Here is a 15,963-nt window from a genome sequence, read left to right on the forward strand (position 1 = left end):
GAATTTACGATACTGGCGCTGTCATTTTATTTATAACAATACTGAAAATTACATTATGCATGGTGAATTTATGTTGCAAAATATTAAACTGAGCACTTTTCAGAGCAATGAAATATGGTGCGCAGCACAGATTCGTAAGAACAGTTCTCAAATCTTTTATCTGATGGGGCCGATTGAATAATTTAATGAGCTCTGGACCAAAATTATCCTAATTTTTTTTAATAACTTAATATTCGCCGTGCCGTTGTTAGGATATTTTTGAACATGGAGTCTCTCCAATTCTAGTACTTTTCAGTAAACTCACTGAGGGCTGCTGTTACACAAAGAGCCTTGGTTACATTGTATATGTAAACATAGTTTATTAACTATCTTCCAATCACGCTACCAACTACAACTGTTCATAAATAAAACACCTGCCTCTTAGTCATGAGGATGAGATCGGCGAGCCAAAGATCAAAGGATGTGACGCAGAAAATACTGAACTAAATATGCGTCACGGCGGTAATTTTGTGTTATATTTATCGGGTATTGTCCCCAAAGTGTTTGCCATGGGCTCAGTTGTGGGAGACTTAACGGTAATTTGTAAGCTTAGATTCTTATTTATCATTGGTTGATCTTGATAAGACCAGCGCTTTCTAAAGTGCTGATACATTAGTTTTCTAGGATACTGATACAGCGGAAGTTATTGTTATTATTATTATTACTATTTTACTCCTTGACCCAGGTGTAGATGGAGTTAGGGATTTTCCACTAAGGCTCCACGTTCCCTCCCTGTTTCCTCGTTTAACCTTTCCCGACAACTCGGTCGTTTAACGTCTTTTTTACAACGGGCTTCAGAGTGTTATTTGTGATTCGACAATAGCAATCTGAAAGCCTTCGGATATTCTGCGAATTGCCGAAGATGAGCCCTTAATTTACAAACGGTCCTCAATAATAAACGGCCCAACTATTGCAACAGCCAAAGCACTTGTAAATGTGTTCTGAACTTGGTGCCCGACCCTATTCTGTCCTATTCTATCTTGCTTTTCTACACTCTCCTTTGACTTTACTTCACTTCAATTTCTCTACTCTACTCTACTCTACTCGACTCTACTCTACTCGACTCGACTCGACTCGACTCGACTCGACTCGACTCGACTCGACTCGACTCGACTCGACTCGACTCGACTCTATTCTACTCTATTGTACGTATACTCTACTCTACGTATACTCTACTCTACTCTACTCTACCGTACTCTTTACCACTCCACTTAACTCTATCGTAGTCTGCTCTTTTTACACTGTTCTACACTACTTTACTATGTACTGCCCTGTTCTAATCTGTTCTTCTCCAATGTATTCCATTGCAGTCTATTCACTCATTAATAAAATCGCAGCCATAAAGCTCGATTCGTAAAGCAGAACGGCCGTATTTAGTAAGAGGAACAACTCGTATGAATGATGCCTTGATAGATGGCGAGATGGCGTGTTTCACAACCGAATTGACGTCTGAGTTACCAAGGAAAACCTGCAATTGAGAGGAAATGATCACGTGATGATCAGTCTTCATAATAAGTGTCTAATAATTTCTTAAGCTAATTACTTATTAATCGCTTTGGTTTTCAGACCAAAGCACAGTCAATGGGACCTGCTCAGAGTGGGTTTTGAAAGCGGCAGAGTATTTACTGCATGTGTCATGTAAAATTGGTCGGGCGAAGACTAGTCACTTTACAGCATTAGACATCACGTGGTAAGTTTCAGGCTCGATTACCAGCCACTGTGCAGGAAAGAAGCTTGCGCTCACAAGGCAGCCATGGGAATCGAGCCTAGGTAAAGTTTGGAAACAAGAAATTTTTTAATCATGCCCATTATGTCCCTATTTTTTAATGTTTCAACAGTACCCTTCCCTATTAAAATCCTGTGCATTTCTTCAATGTTACTGAGTATTGATATTGACAATTTGACGACTTTCTTAATTCTCAGCATCTGTCTGGATACTGCGTATTGATAATTTATGGGGAAATTGGAGGCTGATCACTCTTGCTAGCCGCTATTTTGTCAGTATTTACTCGTATTCACCTTGCGTACCACTTCAAACCCTTCTTTTTCATAATCCCGCCATATTTTTCCCGTCATGCTATATTTCAGGGTGTAGCTTGTAGTCCACCAGTCATGTGACGGGTTTCCCTGAGTAGCAATACCGCTGATAATTTTGATTTCAGGCGCAAAGCTGACTTGTAACCATGGACTAAAATCCAAAATAGCACTGACCCAGGAAAGTGACTGGTGCCTCAGACGGGCATCCTTGGCTTTAAAAGACTGGAGAGTTATTATCCACATTCCATCTGATGAGGCAGTTAATTGATGATTTAGGATCCGACCATCTTGCATTCCTAGGGGAGGAGAACTGCAAACTAGTAGGAAAGCAAAATTCCATGGTCAAGTTAGAATTCTATATCTATGGAATAGAATTGATCTAGATAAGAGCGAGGAAAATATTCATGTTTAAACAATACTTTGTTTTCAGGATAACACATTCCCGCAACACTTCGCATTAGTTTTACACAGTCAAATTGCTCGATATTACAGTGATGCCAACGCCAATTTTTGAATGGTATGTTCTAAACACATCGTATTTACACGAGAAAGCGCCTATCCCGATTAGGTCGTCTGGGATGAAAAGAAAATACTCACCAGCACCGCCCTTGGATAAACACACACCATCTCTACTTCAACAACAACGTGGCAGCGCTTATTCAGTTGAGCTCCGGTGAATTGAATTGTCTCCGATCGGGAAAACACCTAACCTAAAATTATCGTTTTGAACTGGTAGTTGGTTATTATTGCAGTCCCAACTGGATAATGAAGAGTTCATATGATCATATAAACTTTATTTTTATCAGTAGACTTTTCTGAGCGCTCTCAACCAAACAACCACCACATCAGAGAGACGCCGTCATCTAATACATCTTCACAGATTTCTATGTTTATTACGCCATTTGAAAGCTAAGTGACAGCGCTTTTTTTAAATTACTTTTCGACACAATTTCATAATGAGATGACTCAGCTCGCCAATATTTAATAGTGAAATCTAGTATTGATTCTGACAGTTGAAGAAAAAAATTTCATAGCCATAATTGGTAAATTTGACATAATCTGTTTGCTTGTAACATCAAAGACAACAAAAGTTAAAGAAAGTTACTTTCAGAAACTACGTCCGGTTGACCGTGAATCGGCTTATTTCCAATATTTATGATTTTACCTTCACACTTATCTCCTGTGTAGTCATGCTGACATTCACATTTATATCCTGGGGCTCTTGCGACATTCATGCACTTCCCCTTGTTTTTACACGGCCGGTCACCCGAGCATGATCCCGAGGGACGGGACGGGTGGTCAAAATAAATAGCACCGGAGGAGGTGACAAATTCTAGAGGATGTAGAGATCGAGTCACGTTGTTCAGCTCGCACGTTTTGGCGGGAAACTTGTAATTGAAGCTATAGCAGTTTGTGTCCTGGTCACACGAGATGATACAAGTCATAAGAGATTTCCCGGATGTTGTCTTATAAGAGTGACCAATCAGAGAGTAGTCTTTAATGGAGGAAACAGTGATGCAATCTTCATAACCAGCGGTGATTGAAACAAATATGGACAGTAAGCCGAGTGTTTGGTTTTGTAGCATGGTGTATCCTGATAAAAGAATGGAAAAGCAATGTTTAGCGTTCTTAAGTACAACACCAGCATTTTTTAAAATCGTTTCAGGTGATCATAGAACATGAGCAATATGATAAGGGTTATTCTAAGCTCTGTTCGAAGTCAAACGATTGAGTATCATGTAAGCGAGGGGATTAAAACGCACATGATGTTTCTTCATAGAAGAAAAAACCTCCTAAAGATTTAATTTTTGTAACTCACATGTACAAACGGAGGTTTCACCTCGTTTCTTCTAGTTTACACCCTTCATAGAAACCAGTTACGTACATTTATACCAGATTTTAGGATTGCATCTCACAATGTTAAACATTACATGTAATACTTGTGTGGTTGATTTGATTAGTTCTTCCATTGTTTAAGGTGCTAAAATACTGAGTCTGTTGTTGAAAATAAAAATAAATCAACTGACCTGACTTGATATTTCATGTCACATGGTTGATCGATGAATTATGAACGAAAAGCCTCTATCAATTCACTTGCGGCAGGCGAGCTCAAACCAAACGATGTAAGATTACACAAAAGTCTAAAAAGCGAGCAATTCGTTGATTTTGAAAAAACAAACCGATTGCCCGAGAAAATATGATCCGTTTACTTAGCTGTCCAGCTGTGGTCGTTAAATTAAGGCAGGAAATTTATCAGAGACAAAAGCAGCCAAGCTTAAGTTGATTCTCATTATCAAGCTGTTCTGTTTTGTGTTTGCTTTAATTTACAAACAGAAAAGAACACAATAGGACCAATAGGGGGATTCTTTTACCATGTTGACAAAAATGGCTAACGTGTAATTAATTTTCTTTTAGTTCATGAATCTCCCTCTATGATCACGTTTCTGTCTAAGCCGTATATCGGCCTGGTTAGAAGCCGTGACTCCAAATTTACGAAGCCGTTACTCTCAGATTTACTTGAAATATATTCTACAAGTGCTTTCTGTTCAAGAACTTTATTACGAGTAAGGGATTTAGATATGTAAACTTCTAAGGTGCGAATTATTGTTTTAAGTTCATGTTCTAATTAAGCTTGTTTCACTAAGGTTATACTAAGTTTGTCGTGACAGGACGTTAAATCCCAGTAGGGCAGCAAGAGTTTTCACTGTCGTTTTACTTTTCCTACCGATTGTCTTTGTGTTAAGCATGGAGTAAATATTTGCTACCTACTATGTGCAGAATTCTTCTTGGATCGTGATTAAAAACCATATACACAGAAAAAAAAAACGGTATATGATCACTGGAGGATAGCAATGTCCGCTTTTTGTTTGAAAGCCCGAAAACGTCTACGAACTAGTATAAATTAAGTTGTCATGCTCTAGGGATAGTTTGTCTGAAAAAAAAAAAATTAAGCTCGAATACAAGCACTGTAATCAGAGCATAGAACAAAGCACCAGAACAAAATAGCCACGCAATTTTATATTGTAGCACTAAAATGTCCACATCATCCAGTTGATTGAAGAATTTAATAAAGCAATGATTCCATTCGCCCTTGTTGGATATGAGGTGTTTATAATAGGGAGTTTAAGAAGCTACGACGGCGACGCCAAGGACAACGTCGATTGAAAAATGAATTTATGTTTTACCTACGAATCTCGCGATACTCAAAAGTCGTATACTTTGTTTATCACTGTCAAAACTATCGCGAAACTGAATCTGGGACACAGCGATAAATTTGAAATAGAAATTTAAAAACTTAACCGTTGTGGTTCACGTTCTCCAGACAACGCAGAATTTGGTCATTTCACGTTGTTTTGCGGAGGATGGCAAAGAAATGTTCCAAAAATTACAACGCACGTGCACAGCCATTGTTCTGCTCATTAAACCTTTTGTTTAGCGACGTTGCCGTTGCCGTCGTGATTTTCTTAAGCTCTCTAATGAACTCTGCGCAACGCGCGCCACTTTTGTTATTTATCACCTCGTATACAACAGAGGCTCATTGAATAATTGTTTTAAATATACACAGTGTATACGACGTATATTAATATTTACATTTAACTTAACTTACTATAATTTAAAACTGACTTAATGCAAAATATAACAGTTCCTTTCCTGCGTAAAAATCGACGGAAAAAATATTCCTATGTGTTTGTGAGTTATATGAAGTCCTTAATCTCACAAAGTTTCCCTTTCAATAGAGTAGCAGCTTCTCTTTTGTGATCATGTTCTAAATACTCAAGAACTCTGTGGCTGTCTTGGTATAAATATATTAAGGAGAAAGAACATTTTTGGTGACTTTTCGGACTGAAATTCGGCACCATCCATGCTATCAGTCTTTGAGCATGTGTCTTTAGATCATTAGTTAGGTTTAGAGTGAATTCCTTTCGAGAATGTGTCGTTTCTGAAGCAATAAATACTTGTACAGAGTGACAGTTTAAACAGAACAATTTCAACAACTTTGATACGGTTCAACGTAAGCTGCATGGTTTAGACAGTCAGAGGTTCTGGGCTCTCCAGGGGCAAGTTGCATGACGGATGTTTACAACTGAGCTCTTTGACCATTACATATACATTCCTGGACCAGAGATCTGGACCAGCGTTTCTCACAACACGTCACTAACATTTTCCGTTATGATATCGCTGGGGACAACACGTGACGATCGTCTTGTGTGTAAACCCTCCGCTATACACAAGTTCCAAACCTGAAAAATAAATATCACAAAAGATTATGATCAACTCACATGTACATCTGACCTCATACTTCTTTTCAAAATGCTTATTGGCCAGGTTTTGCATATTCAGTTTTGGAGATTGGGGTGGGGGGGAGGGGGGGGGGGAGGACGCACTCCCTGACAACCCAAATAACGGCTCCGGCTGCGATTGTAGCAGAATAAACTAAAGTGAAAGCAAACGTAACACGGGCATGCAGTTCAGAGTTCCGTTCTCTGAAAATACCTTTTACATAGTCTTTGAGATAAATACCTTTTAGATAGTTCTTTTAGGTAGTTTTTTTTAGTTTTTAGACACGAGTACATCAGCGTTGCTGTTATATTTTTATCGTGTAGAAATAAATGCTTTACCTTACCTTACCATATTTAAACACAGCAGGACCGAACCTATAGAACATATTGCGATTCAGTAATCATCAGTGTCTTGACAAAGTTAATAGAGCGAAATGGTTAGGAAACCTGGCAAAATTCTTTGTTGTAGGTTTTTGTTGGCTATTTTGGGAGTTGACCCTGCACAAAACCTAACAAAATACAGAAGGGGGTTATGTGTGCTCATACAACTAACCAATAGAAGCATTACGATTATACATAGTTTATAAGCATTAAACAAAAGATATGCTGGGTCAAGGACCTTCCAAAATAGATCTTAGTCTGTTTGTTTGCTTCTTTGATGTTTACTGGTCTTCGTAACCATTCCTTCTATTAACTATGATACGTATTAAGACTAAGTTCAAGCCTTTTCTAATAGACCTTTTTAGACCTTTCACCTATCTCAAAATTATTCAATCATATACCCGCGATTATTTGAAATTTTGAAAGAATGGATTCTCAAGAGTATCATCACGTGGTCTGAAATGGGGCAACAAAAAGGGCTAATGTTAATTAGAAATCTGAACAGTACTGATATTAATTTAAATTCTAATTGCATATCAAGTAATGCAGTGATTCAATTAGGTTTACCACTATAGCTCGTTAGTTTGTAGCTCAGTTTTATTATTTTTATTTGTATTTTATCGTGAATGAATATTTTATTTTGTCCTCGTATTTTTAATAAGTGTTATTAAATGCCATGGGCAATTAGTGGAGTATGGCCTTCTATAAATGAATTTTCTTTTTCTTTTAAATTCATGTAAATGATGTTGGGAAATAGTTTTTATCATGAAAAAGATACTGATTAGTCATACAGCGACGAAAGTTGTTTTCTAGGAAAACACTTTCGGAGTTCTCCTGACATTGAAGCAACAGCTGTAGACTCAAAACAGTCTGCATTTTAGCGCGACATTCCCTCCCACTAATTCACATGTCGCACCATCAATTTCTCAAGGGAGAAGCAGGATTGATTTGTGACTTAAAACATTTAACAAGTATATGCCTGTAAGCATACTTACAATTATTGCAAAAAGAATCAAAAGAATTGCTCCAAGGACACCTGCAATAGCTGCAACCACCTTTACACTGGGGAGTCCTTTTATTATCACCACAGTGGTCGGTATTGCCGGTGTAGTTGGGTTGTTAAATTGAGTGACAGATGTGCTTGCTGTTTGTGACATAGTTATCCAAGAGGACTTGATCCAAGTCTTTGTATATCTTGAATGTGCATTTTGTGCATTTTTCGAAGAGGAAGTAAGAGATAACGATGAAACAATGGAGTTTGTTCGCACGGACGTCGTTTTAGTCTCATTGGTGGACAGGGAGTTTGTTGTTAAGTTGTTTAGGATGGTTAACGAAGGAACAACCAAGGAGCTGGGTGAAACCGTAATGGTAGCAGCTTGACTACTGCTACTTAGAAGGGCCAAGACAACTGAAAATGAGAATAAAAAATACATGAGATCAAAATTATAAAGTAACTACTCATGTATTTTTCTACTAATATAGCTATAAGAAACGAACAGATTGTAAAAAAAAAGGTTTAAACCCCCCAAAAGGCAAACTATGTCACACTTACAAACCCGTTACGACAGTTGGGCATACAGGAGAATGTCATGTTTTGTGTTTCTAACTCGTCACGCGATCCGCCATTAGGAACAGGTAATTATTTTGTCCTAATATGTGCAAATTTGACCATCGGTTTTGTAAGTCCTCGTTTCTTGGCTTGAGTACGACAGAACACTGTGCCACTTCGAACGATGACGTGGGGGCAAATCTACGAACGTGCACGATTCCCTTAACTTAATTAATCTCAACCTCTCCCTCCCTTCTCAACGTTCCTTGTGGTATGCACGTCACGTTGTCTTACAGATCTCAACAAAGAGAAGATTGTTCGGAAACAAAAGTTGTTTACACGACAAGTGGTTTTCTTTAGATTCCTTTATAAGATTTCATTAAAATTCTATACCATTCCTGCTGTAATTACATATTACGTTTCAAATATGACGTAAAAGCATTAAGACGTTATAAGCTTATTGATGTCACCAACAAAGTGTTAAACAGATTATAGAGCGCTAGCGAGGATTAAGTCTATCAACTGAATAACTGTGTCTGAGCCTCGAGCGACATATTTTTTCGCTATAAAAGTCTTGCATTTTTCCTGCTCAGGTTATTCTAATTATTCGTCCGAATGTTGACGCTAAATGCTTGCGAAACTTTGTAAGTTGTTGAGATTTATGGGAGATATTTCAACTGAGTACCTACATGTTTATTTTGTCTCAGAAGCTAATAAATGTTTGAGAGAAAATGAAATACCTCCTTGGCCTTCTATAAAGGAGACTTCTAAAAGAAGTTTGATTCAGTAGTACATGGTAACGATTTTTTCGACTATTTTCGCCAAATATTAACTATTTTCCCGCAAAAACCCTTTTCTTTTCTTTTTGCATGTTGTTTGTTTTTACTCACACTTTTTGAATACCGTTGTTTTGTTTAGTTAATCCTTCGAATGTCTTTTACAGAATGCTGCCGACAGAATTAATCCCCTGTGACGGATTCTGGCTCGTCAGTTTTAGAAACTAAAAAATTTAGGTTTTTCCCGAGATCTTTTCTTCGTATTGATGACAAGCAATGAAAACCGTATCAAATTGTTAGCTCCGCTCTAGCTTGAAATAAGAAAACATTCATTTGTTTGTTTTTCTTCCGATTGCCAAGTTTGGGGTTTTTAGCCGTCACTTGGAGCTGACCATAATATACAGACTGTGTTTTGGAAATTGCACAATAAAAAGATGCGAAAGTAAAGTGCACTACATGGTCCGCGAGAAGAGATTAATGACCGCGGTTGGCACATTTCGTAAGAGTACATCCTTACCTTTAATAATGGTGAACAGAGTCCTGACACGGAACGAGAAGTCGGAATGTCCATTCCTCGTCATTTACCCCTTTTGTAAGAACTTAAATCAAAACTAGCCAAATTAAAAGCCACACCACAGACCTCCACACTGTTTTTAAACTCAGCGGTAAACCAGTAATACAAGATATTCCACTCTCTCGGCGGAGACACAGTTGTTAGGCGAATTCTTCCTTCTCTGGTTAATTTTTCGCGGCGAACAATCGTTGTTTACATATTCCGACATCCATAAAGTTTACATTAAAAGTTACACAGGAAAGAAAATCAAATTAAAAGTAATGATGACGCTCGAACCATTTCCGTTTCAGTGGACAATTTTTCTTGCCATGTATGTCATGTCGTAAATTGAGAGTTCCTTTTGGTAACGTGCTCCAGACCTGTTAATGACCTTTGTTTTCTCACTGTCTTTTCTCGAATTTCAGTGAAGATGTCACAAGACTTAAAAATTAATACTTTTATGTCACACAATAAAGGAAACCGACAGATCCCTCAGCTACTGAAGCTTCTTTCAATACACATGTAGAGTAAAAATTGATTTTTTTTATTCTGGAGCTAGATAGCTTTTAAATGCGCGCTAATCCGAGCGATATTTTTTTCTGTGAAGACATCGCAGGTATGTCTGGCCACATCCGTGTCACGAATACCTTTATCTTTGAACGTACGCATGCAAAACAGGAAATCATCATATTTATTTGCCCCGACTTGGTGATGAATTTTTAAGCGCCAGGGCGGGATGTATTACGTAAATTTTACACGTCGCTACCGTCTTCTCTTTTTAGTATGATATCCACATTCTTGGGTCGAAAATCGAAACAATACTTAAACAACATTTCAAATCACTAGAAATTCTCAATTTACTAGCGTTGAAGCAATGACCTCTAGCTTAGCCGGAATTTATTTAATATTTTGTTCTAAGTTAGTTTTCCAAACGAAGAGACGGCCTCCACTGAAGCATACATGCAAACAAGTTACTTTATGTCAATGACACTGATATGTGTGTTATTACTATTTGCTAGGCAACTGGCGTTTCAGCCTGGCACGCTATACTTTGAATTCGTCGTTTTGAGAGGATACTGAACCTCAAAGAGAGATAGAGAGGGTCGTGTATGTCTCCTGTCTGCTTTGCCATGAGAACTCCATTACTGCTAGATGTGCTGCAAGTCCAGAGAAGAAGATGAGAAGGACTGGAGCCCGTCACCTTTAGATTTGTGTCTTCTCTGGCCTTTTATGGCCCAAGGTGCCCTGCGTGGCAAGATGCGAATAAATGAGTAGGTAATTGGCCAATTTTTACTTGGCTCCGACGCTCAGGGGAATAAAACAAAAAGAAATTAATCATTTATCCCTCAATCTCGATGCGATTTACTTTAATTTGCTTTTACCCCTAAGCTATGTTAGAATTAGCCTGCGAAGCAAGCGTTTCTGTGGAGTTCGGGACTTTTTTTGGCTCTCTCCCCATTTTCCGCGCGCGGAGGCAAAACACCGAAAATCCCGTTCCTCGGTCTGTCTTTGCTCCCAAACCCCACAGAAACGCTTGTTACGCAGGCTATGTCAGGATAAAACTTGGTCTTCTAGTGCCCTATCTTTGCAGAGAGCTAGATCTTTTTAGACACAAATTAAGTTATCATCGTCATCATCATCATCATTATCATCATCATCACCCTTCAGAGGAGCCGATATCAGTGACGGTGCAGCACTCATGGCCTTTGAGTGTGTTGTGGTCGATCAACAAATTAGCAGTTCATACCCAGGCAGACTTGTCACCTCACCAGGCATCACTTCTTGAATTACTTTGTCCACTCTGTTGTATTAAGCTGCGCATTAACTTGGTGAAATGGATAGGGTTAAAACTTCGTGATTCATAGGTCGTGGGATTCAGTGAATGTAATGGTTTTTCTGCTTTTCTCAGAGCCTTTGTTTACAAAATTTCGCCATAGACATACTTATTTCACAAGCATCGTTCGAATTCTCATCGATTCTCTTATCCGTTTCTGGCCTAAAAATTTCAACCAAGGCTTAAATCATTCGAAAATCCATGCAGCTCATCTGTTATGTGATTCGGCAGCAGACTACAGTCCGCGTTGTCTACAGTCTACAGTCAGCTGTGCGCAACTCTTTCTCTTTCTGAAGGAGCGGGTGGAAGTGTTTAGGTCAGTCGCCCACTAGTCTGTGGCATGTCATCAACGTGAATAACTTTGGAAGTGTTGTCAGCTGAAGCAGCGCCCAGAAGGCGAATATACTCAGTTTTGTCCATCACAACGCCTCCCGAGCCTTTTTAATATCTGGTTTGGTAATAACGATGTCGTTGCGTTTCTTTAAACAATTCAGGGCTTTAACGAGAGCCTTGGGTGGACTGGGGCTTGTCCACTGAATATAATTTAAGGCGATTCAGCTTAACGTTGAGCTAACCAGTTCCTCATCATTTTCTTCCAATAATGGCTCTATTCTCCAATACGCTTTCTCAAAGCTGGCTTGAATGTCAATGAATGAAAGAGGGTGGCAAAGGGTTTTTGCGTGACGCGTGATCGCCCCAAAATTAGCAGCGTGGTGCGTGATTAAGACCAAATTAGCCGCGTGACGCGGGACACGACATCATAACGTGATGCGTGATTTGCTATTTTACAAGCACGTGATGCGTGATTTACTAATTAGATTTCCGTGAAAAGTGAATGTTCTTTGAACTAGAAGGATAGCATTCATTCAAAGTAAATAGTAAATAGAGTCTTAAAAAAGATGATCAAAACGTGGCAGACGTGACACCATTTCCTGGTCTTTTTCGTCCTTTTCTTGACCTCTGGTGTCTTTGATCTTCGTGGATCTCATGGTACTATAGGTCCAAACAATTGTGATACAAATCATAGGAATAAGTCAATTGAAAATAGTTCAACTTTGCACAAGGGCTTCAGTGTTATTTTTGTCCATTTTGCCGACCGATCATTTTTTTGGCAGTGCATCAGAGCAAGAGAATATGACACACCATATCCGAATCCGGCTATCGTATAAAAGGTCTGAACGAATTTCGTCTGAAAGGGCTGAAACGATAACACGCGTTAGAGTTTGGTGTCATTTTATACCGCTCGAGAGGACAGTCGCGTAAGCAGCGAGAGGTTACCCAAGGGAAACGCTTGTGTGCTACGTAATGAAGGTCGTCATAAAGACCTAACTAAATTCAAAAGCCATGTTATGTCCTTTACAGACATAAAAACGTTGCCGCACAGAAAAGGATTTGCAGGTGTAAAGGTTTGACACAAATATTGCCAGTATATTGAAGCATGGCAAAGGTGGCGTAGACGTCTTCTCAATTCGTATACAAGATCTCTGCCAACTTAGCCTGTGAACAGGCTCCCGATTGTGATACAGGGGAATGATAAAAATATTTAACAAAACGAGCGACTTGTCGTTGTACACCTTAGATCTGGATGTCATGAATTTCCTCTTAGGTATGCGAATCACATACCCGTGTTTCCATTTAGAATTGAACTCTGTCATTACATATTAAGCCTGAGCGAGGTTTTAGAACTATAGGCATCCTGGACAAATTCAATTTTACAAGGTGTTGTCCTCGGCGTCGCCGTCTTCGTTGTTATGATCCCTATATTTGCATCTCAGATGCTGGAAGGTCGATACACTTGTTTAACGACTGGGGTCTGTCATCCTAAGTGGCTACTTTGTGCTTTGCTCATGCTTTAAGACCAGTCGAACGCTGATGAGAGTATCGTGTAAAAACAGTAAAAAATCACATAAATTGCAGTTCTTTGCTAAAGTCCTTTTTAATTCAGCGATTAAGTAGTCGAGCGTTTCGGTAGGAAGTTTTCCCCTCCTGCTGAGACAATCTCGTTTACGTTACTTCGCCGATGGAATACCTTTTCATCTTCCCCATTACTACACGGCAATCGTTTGCATCTTCTTCCTCAGTATAGCTTAAGGCTTTGAACACTTAAAGCCCATCGTCATCAATAACGTCCTTGAACATGGCGAGTTGATACTCGGAGCTTTTCCACTCCAAACCAAGTAATTATTACAGTATTTCTCTTTCCACAGCTTCCAGTTCTCGAGGATCTCGCTACTTAATTGACCTCAAATCTAAATGTTGCGGAGACAATGATATCTGGTGGAAAAACATTGAAAATTGTGATGCTTTAGGCGGCGAGGCACCGAAAGTTGTTTCGCTCGTAGGCATTCGTAGACGGTAGGCATTCGTAGACGGTACCCTTTCGCTGCAACATGTAATATTAGATGGCAGAGAGAACCTTAAACGAACGTCTACCGTAACTCAAGATACACAAGGCGAACGCTTATTTTAATATGCAACTGCAAGTATAGCATAAATTGCAAAGCCGTTACAGGACATAAGCGTGCATATGGTGACTGTTTGGCAAATTAGCATATTATAACCTTAAATTAGGTATGTCCGCCATTTTGAATAATCAAGTCCAGCCGGTGCCAGAAACTCGTTTGTCCAGTTTGGCTATGACGTCAGTGCTTTCTCATTGGCTCACAGCCAAGCCTTTTGTTCTTTCGCTTTATAAGTTCGACACCACCCGGATGGTTGGTGTCTCCTCAATGTCCCCTCCAACATCCCCCAATATCCCCTCATATCCCCTCATCCTCTACATATACCAGCATAGCCTACAGCTCATTAATCCCCCACATATACCTATACAACCTACATTTTATTAATCCCGTACAGAAACCTACACATTAATCCCCTTCATATACCTAGACATCCTACATCTCATTAATCCCCCTCATACACCTACACAGCCTACATTTGATTAATCTCCCAATTATTCCTACACAGCCTTCATCTCATTAATCCCCCACATATACCTAAATAGCCTACATACAGCTCATTAATCTCTCACATATACCTACATTTCATCGTATTAATTCCCAACATATACCTACACAGCCCAGATCTCATGAATCCCTCACATTTACCTTCACACTTTGCATTTGTTTAAATTGTTTCTTGAGTCATTACTCATTACATTGAGTGGTTATCAACTCATGTAGAACCCAGTGGTCTTAAGATATCTTGGAACAAGTAAACTGACTACCGCTATTCAAATTATCCGTTTACTTGTAGCCTGGGAACAGGCTCCCGGTTGGGTTAATGGGTTTAATGCGAACTAGCCAAGTGTGGTCTAGGGCGAGCGGGGAGAGCCGAGAGGGGAATGGTGACGAGGGGGAGCGCAATTCACGAAATTCTTTTTTTTCGCGCTGAGCGGCTCGCTTCGCTCGCCGGATGTTTTTTTTCGCCCCCGGCGGATTTTTTTTCCGCCCTCGCTGGGAGCCTGTTCGCAGGCTAGGTCACTTGCCGTGCGTTCAGCCGTTCGAACGGATACCGTAAGTAACGTTTTCGTGTGAGAGGTCATATATTTGCCGATGAATTTTTGTGGTTGAATCGGGAAAGTTCTTCTTTTAATGACGCTTTTAGGGTCGAGAAAGTAAAATTGGCGACGTTTTTATTTCATTTAAGTGACGCGTGATTGGTGAAAAAAAATTCGCAGTGATGCTTGATTTAATAGAAAAATTCAACGTGATGGGTGATTGGTACTTCACCTTTGCCACCCTCATGAAACTTTCTGTGGTATAGAAAACTTCAAACTCCTGCAGACGATAAGCTTCCCGAAGAAAGAGAGGCGGTATGAAGACATGTTGTTTATGTGCTCGTTAACAAACTTCCTTGAAATTAAGCGTGAGAGCTTGTTGACATGGCATTTCAACATTTCGTCGTATTGGTATTTACGAAGAGTTTTCAGCATTCGCACGATGGTGACAAGGCGAGGAAAAGAGCACTCCTCCCTGAGATCTTTGTAGTCGTTTTGAAATTCTTCTCTAAGATGTTGTCTATTGTTGTCTGTTGTTTATTGTCAGTCAGCACACAGGCGGCCCAAGCTCTCAATGTTATCCTTTTTTTTTTTCTTTTTATCCGAACGTTCAGGCTAACGTGACATATGGCATGTACTATTACATAACGACCGAATTTGACCACGCGAAACATGACTCTCGCCTTGCAGCATATGGAGGTGTTGTGTTACAACGGTTTGAATTTATAAAGGTTTGTATGGGAATGCAACGGCTTTGCTTGAAAAGCCAATTATTCTTATATTTTGGGAATAAAATCTACTTACCCTGTTGCTGTGTTGTATTCTTTGTTGTTTGCCAGCTCCTCGGGCCGATCTCACGCGATTTCGGCGAGTTATCGTTCTGTGGGTTTCCACTACTAAAAGAAAGACAAGGCCGGACACTGATTTCCGGAGTGCCCGCCGCTCGGAGCGAATAAATCCAATGAAAATAACCCTGCCGGCTCAATTCCTCCGTAGAATCGAAGGAGAGATGTTG

At 39.5% G+C, this 15,963-nt stretch overlaps 2 protein-coding genes across 2 annotated transcripts; both read right to left on the reverse strand.

The window, feature by feature from the left end:
- Window positions 1-517: 517 nt before the first annotated feature.
- Window positions 518-3,662, reverse strand: LOC145491913 (lactadherin-like). The gene is made up of 3 exons (XM_081471202.1): window positions 3,242-3,662; window positions 2,068-2,393; window positions 518-1,507 (listed from the first exon to the last, which is right to left on the reverse strand). The coding sequence occupies exons 1-3, from the start codon at window positions 3,660-3,662 to the stop codon at window positions 1,355-1,357; spliced, it is 900 nt and encodes a 299-aa protein (XP_081327328.1). The 3' UTR covers window positions 518-1,354.
- Window positions 3,663-4,617: 955 nt separating this feature from the next.
- On the reverse strand, window positions 4,618-12,984 carry LOC145491915 (uncharacterized). Its single transcript, XM_081471212.1, has 3 exons — window positions 9,580-12,984; window positions 7,733-8,145; window positions 4,618-6,317 (listed from the first exon to the last, which is right to left on the reverse strand). The coding sequence occupies exons 1-3, from the start codon at window positions 9,641-9,643 to the stop codon at window positions 6,219-6,221; spliced, it is 576 nt and encodes a 191-aa protein (XP_081327338.1). The 5' UTR covers window positions 9,644-12,984; the 3' UTR covers window positions 4,618-6,218.
- Window positions 12,985-15,963: the final 2,979 nt, after the last annotated feature.

Source organism: Orbicella franksi, chromosome 7, assembly GCF_964199315.1.
Source record: "Orbicella franksi chromosome 7, jaOrbFran1.1, whole genome shotgun sequence".
Lineage (NCBI taxonomy): Eukaryota > Metazoa > Cnidaria > Anthozoa > Scleractinia > Merulinidae > Orbicella > Orbicella franksi.

Bases quoted from the DNA above. Each gene is read 5' to 3' on its own strand.
- LOC145491913 (XM_081471202.1), bottom strand. From the start codon at position 3,662: ATGCTACAAAACCAAACACTCGGCTTACTGTCCATATTTGTTTCAATC. The intron at 2,394-3,241 runs GTAAAATCATAA...CTTTCCTACTAG, and splicing joins CACAGGAGATAAGTGTGAAG to TTTGCAGTTCTCCTCCCCTA. The intron at 1,508-2,067 runs GTACGCAAGGTG...TCTCAATTGCAG, and splicing joins AAAAAGAAGGGTTTGAAGTG to GTTTTCCTTGGTAACTCAGA.
- LOC145491915 (XM_081471212.1), bottom strand. From the start codon at position 9,643: ATGACGAGGAATGGACATTCCGACTTCTCGTTCCGTGTCAGGACTCTG. The intron at 8,146-9,579 runs GTAAGGATGTAC...TCTCATTTTCAG, and splicing joins TCTGTTCACCATTATTAAAG to TTGTCTTGGCCCTTCTAAGT. The intron at 6,318-7,732 runs GTAAGTATGCTT...TTTATTTTTCAG, and splicing joins TGATTCTTTTTGCAATAATT to GTTTGGAACTTGTGTATAGC.